Genomic DNA, 4,817 nt, shown 5'->3' with positions numbered 1-4,817 from the left:
ATGAAGAGCCAAAACTCTGCTTCTCGGTGAAACAACCAGTTGAGTCGCATGATTATGCGGCGAAACAACCAGTTGAGTTGCATGATCATGAGGCCAAGTCCATAACAAATGATGAAGAGCCAAAACTCTGCTTCTCGGCGAAACAACCAGTTGAGTTGCATGATCATGAGGCCAAGTCCATAACAAATGATGAAGAGCCAAAACTCTGCTTCTCGGCAAAACAACCAGTTGAGCTGTGTGATCATGAGGCCAAGTCCATAACAAATGATGAAGAGCCAAAACTCTGCTTCTCGGTGAACGAGAATTACTTCTCTGCAGCCACAGAAAAACTTGCTGATGAAGGGATGACACAAGAGAAAGTTGTTGAGCAACAAGATCACCTTGACATCTCAGGCGCTGAAGTAGTACTACAGAACTGTAACTCCAAAGATACCTCAACGATTCATTCTGAGCATGTATCTGATTGTCATCAAAATGATGGGTCATCAAGGAGCTTCTGCAAGAGTTCAAACCGTGAAATGCTGACTGGTCAGGTTGGTGACCGCGACCGTGTTTGCTCGGACGTTGAAAGGGTACCCCAGGATAAGGAAAATGATCATACAAGTGACCCCTTGCTGCATGATTTGGATGATTGTGCGCATATTTTAGGGGAAAAGCCAATCTGTGGCCAGAAGGAGCCATCAATAGCTGAGGGGTGCAACAGTGCAAGCAGCAATAAAGGAAAAGATCTCCCACCTTGTGTTGAGACATTCAAAGAAGTTAATTCTTCAGGAAAAGAAGCGACGGCAAACAAAATAAAGGGGAAGGAACCATGGACAGCCAATGTATGCAACAGCGAAATAAGCAGTAGCAATGGAAGATATCAGTCACCTCGTGCTGGGTCCATGAAAAAAGGCAGATCTTCAGAAAACGAAGAGATGGCACAGAAAGTTAAGGAAAAGGAAACATGGACAGCCAAGGCATGCAACGGTGAAAGAAGCAGGAACAAAGGAACTGATCATCCACCTTGTGCTAGGTCCATGAGAGAAGGCAATTCTTCAGAAAAAGAAGGGGTGGCACATGGGGAGAATCAGAGCACAAGAACAGTCACATTGGTCGATGTGGATGGAACCAAATGGGAAGTGAAATTAGATGACTCTTTCGAACTTAGTCCGCCAGAAAGAAGCAGTTTTTCCTGGTCAGAAAAGGAAGATGCTGAAGAAACCCATAGAGGCTCAGCGAAACCACATCAGAATGCTGAAGAATGTCCAGAGGGTGCACCTGAAAATGGGGGAACTAGGGTACCGACCGAGAGGAGTGATCTTCCGCGACATGGTTCCTTCAAGACCCCGACCTCCAATGGAACAACAGAATCAAATCACGCAGGGGCCACATCAGCTAATGGCGATGAACAGGGGGCATGGGAGAGAAGAAGGCGACCAAGGGCTGTAGTTCAGAAAATACCGAATAGCAGGGCAGCGAAAATGTATGGCTACAGGTAAATCTTCAGTTCATAGAGACCCATCTTGCTTACTGTTAACATTTCTTCACTGGATTACTTGAATGTACTATATGTTTGAAATTTAAATGTTACATTTTTTGTTCTTGTGTTTGTGGATCTTTCATTCGTATATTGTTGTGATGTGTAGCAAAATTTGGGCCTTGTCTGTTGAAAAAAGCAGTTACGGTTCTGAACCTGAACTTGAACTTGCTTAGTGATTGGATTAATTATCATAGAATTCTCTGGTTTTTGTTCTTATATGTGCCGCAAATATCGATTTGGTAATCAATCTGGAAATGCTACAATGTTGGTAAATTAAAATAGTCCTTCCAAATAGATCGCATGGCTTACAAAAATTTCAGTTTATTGTCAATATCGAGAGTAGAGTTATTGCTGTATTTTCAACGACAGATCCCATCACTAGTACCGGAGTTATCTTGAAAAACAAGATGATCTTTGATGTAAAGACAAAAGGTTTGACTAGTGATTTCCACTTGAATGTGCTACTATGTTCGAAGCAAATTTGCACATGTTTTAGTTCGCATGGAAAGTGTCCAAAACACCCAGCCCATGTGTGAAGATGTATGCTACAGGTAAATCTTCAGTTTATCGAGACCCATGTTACTTGTTACCATTTCTTCACGGATGTGTTTCTGCCCCCACTATTGAACTGAGAAATGAGCATCATATTCTTAAAATTATTCCACTTGACAACGAAAACAAAGTATGTATGCTTTGAATTATGTAGATGGTATTGCAAAAATAAGTGTTTTGGAAATTGATACTGTCCCGTTTACGGGTGATAATTGTTAGAAGTGAGACAACTTGCTTGTAGACATGTTAGTATATGGCATAAATGAGTTTTCTGTAATTTTGCGAATAGTTTGATCAGGGATACCTTAAAAGGAAGATACTAGGTAGAATGATGGGTTAAATTTTGAACTTTTCTTTGTAATGCCTCAAATACTTGTAAATAACAGTAGCAGTCAAAGATACCAGGTAGTATGGCATATTGAGTGGTACATTGAATTTTGAGCATTTTCTATAATGCTATCACAGCTATTGCCAGATACGTTTGCTTCTTGAATTTTGGTTTCATGTCTGAATTCGAGAACTAACGTAGAATAGACCTGCCTGGCAAGCAAGAGAAACTGAGTAGCACAGCCTATCAAATAAGATACCATAAGATGGTGACTGTGTGTAAAGAAAATAAGATTATCCTTGCGTATGCTTTGCTTGAATCACGATGTTGCTGAAAATATTTTGCTCTGTTGCAGGTGAAAACCCGGAAAAGAATGAAGAGCGGCGCATTTTGGCATGGAGGGGGCAGCATGAGATGGAAAAATAAATATGCAGGAGGATCTTGCATTTTGCCTTGGAAACCAGCTAAATTGACCTGAATGGACTGGTGTACTGAATGTGGGATGCTTTATTTGTCTCGTTGAACCTAAAGCTATAAAATGCTTGGAAAAGACAGTGGGCGGCATCGGTTGTGTGGCACATGATCGCCTAAGTCCAGCATTGTCGTTGACAATCACCTCAGGTGCTTCGACCCCACTAGTTGTCCATCTGGTGCAGCTCTCAATCAAAAATATTCCGTTCCAATAGTGTGATGGACTCCTATATATTGTAGCCAGTTACTCTCCTTTTTTTCTTTTATTAGACGTGATGTGGTCAATTAGATGATCTAAAGGCATGCATTGATTGAAAGCTTGATCGGTGTTGTGTTCTAAACCTGAATCATATCAATATTTTGAGGTACTACTACTACTGAGTTCAAATCAATTTGCAACCCGTAGCCGCCTCTCGATTTTTTTTATTGAAGAACACTGTCCATATTTTGGGAACTAGTAGTAAGTCTACTATGATCATGGTGTTTTTTTCGGGCATAGTATTAAGTCTACTATAATTTGGAAATGTGCTTGCTACCAAGTACCAACAAAATCAAGATGTTGATGGAAAGCAAGTGCTGCAGGAAATTGCACCAGGTGCAAACCCAGCAGTGGTTGCGCAGCTCACTAGCATTGTTTCTATGTGCTATCTTGGCCACACCTATCTGTTTGCTTAGATGATTAGCCTAGATGAATTTATTCCTTTGTGATGACAGCTTCTAGATATGATTACTGCTCCCTGGGTACTGTATGTCTTCTCCACAGCAAATCCCATGCTCTTGTGCTGTTAATCCAGGAACAAGGTGTTTATGATGAATGTAATAGTCTGACTCAGGTTCTAGCAGTAGCAACCTTTGATCTGACAATAGATACTTTTCTGTTGCCCTACCTAGTTGAACGATGTAATGGTGTTCACTGAAATAAGGTTGCTGTTCCTGTAATAAAAAGGAGCTGCAATTTACGATTTTGGAACATTTGCATGACACTAGTGGCACAACACAACAACTGAACTGAATCTGTAGAGCAGACAGTTGTAATTCAATCTGTAGTTACAGTCTACGCTAGCTTCAAACACGATTGTGACAACCAAGTCCAACACGATTCAGATAACAGCCGAGAAAGCAACGATCTAAAGCTCAAGATGGCCGAAAACAAGCATCAAAGTTCAGATAAGCAACTGACAGCAAACGTTTCTGCATACTAAGCAAAATGCAAAGACACCAAATCCATTGATCCCTTCATTCATATGCAACAACTTCCATTACAGACTACAGGCACGCAACCAAACACAGGACAAGACCAGAGCACAACAGCGAGATACTGCACCTACTCAACAACAGAGAACAGAGGATGAACCCTAAACAGAGGCTAGCTTCTAATCAGATCCCGCGAGCGACGGATCCCGCGAGGACGCCTAACCGCCGAAGCCGTAGAGGGTGCGTCCCTGGCGCTTGAGCGCATAGACGACGTCCATGGCGGTGACGGTCTTGCGGCGGGCGTGCTCAGTGTAGGTGACGGCGTCGCGGATGACGTTCTCGAGGAAGATCTTGAGGACGCCGCGGGTCTCCTCGTAGATGAGGCCGGAGATGCGCTTGACGCCGCCACGGCGAGCAAGCCTCCGGATGGCCGGCTTGGTGATGCCCTGGATGTTGTCGCGGAGGACCTTGCGGTGGCGCTTGGCGCCGCCCTTCCCGAGCCCCTTGCCTCCCTTGCCGCGGCCGGACATGGCTGACGGTGAGTGTTTGGGTGCAGGCGAGTTGAGAGGAATTGGGGAATTTTGATGCGATGGAGACGGAGTGGTGAGGGGTTGGGTATTTATGGTGGAGAGGGGCTTGGGGGATGCTGGATTCCCCGGCCTGTGATTCGTCGAGAGGGTGAGGCGCGGATCGGTGACGTGGCTGGGAGGAGAGGGGAAAGGGGGCTGGCTTGTGAAGCGTTGGATCGGG

The 4,817-nt window shown here is 44.0% G+C and overlaps 1 protein-coding gene across 2 annotated transcripts; it reads right to left on the bottom strand.

Annotated features, from left to right (window-relative positions):
• Positions 1-4,169: 4,169 nt before the first annotated feature.
• On the bottom strand, positions 4,170-4,631 carry LOC124691940 (histone H4). Of its 2 annotated transcripts, XM_047225229.1 has the most exons (2): positions 4,553-4,597; positions 4,170-4,501 (listed from the first exon to the last, which is right to left on the bottom strand). In XM_047225229.1, the coding sequence occupies exons 1-2, from the start codon at positions 4,595-4,597 to the stop codon at positions 4,286-4,288; spliced, it is 261 nt and encodes an 86-aa protein (XP_047081185.1). In that variant the 3' UTR covers positions 4,170-4,285. The 2 variants fall into 2 exon arrangements, with proteins under 2 accessions (XP_047081185.1, XP_047081184.1); XM_047225228.1 differs by having other exon boundaries at positions 4,170-4,631.
• Positions 4,632-4,817: the final 186 nt, after the last annotated feature.

The sequence above is a fragment of the Lolium rigidum genome, chromosome 2 (assembly GCF_022539505.1).
Source record: "Lolium rigidum isolate FL_2022 chromosome 2, APGP_CSIRO_Lrig_0.1, whole genome shotgun sequence".
Taxonomy (NCBI): Eukaryota; Viridiplantae; Streptophyta; class Magnoliopsida; order Poales; family Poaceae; genus Lolium; species Lolium rigidum.
This window is presented reverse-complemented; position numbering and strand designations above follow the sequence as displayed.

What these genes read in the sequence shown, in the direction of transcription:
- LOC124691940 (XM_047225228.1), bottom strand. Translation starts at nt 4,597, where the DNA reads ATGTCCGGCCGCGGCAAGGGAGGCAAGGGGCTCGGGAAGGGCGGCGCC.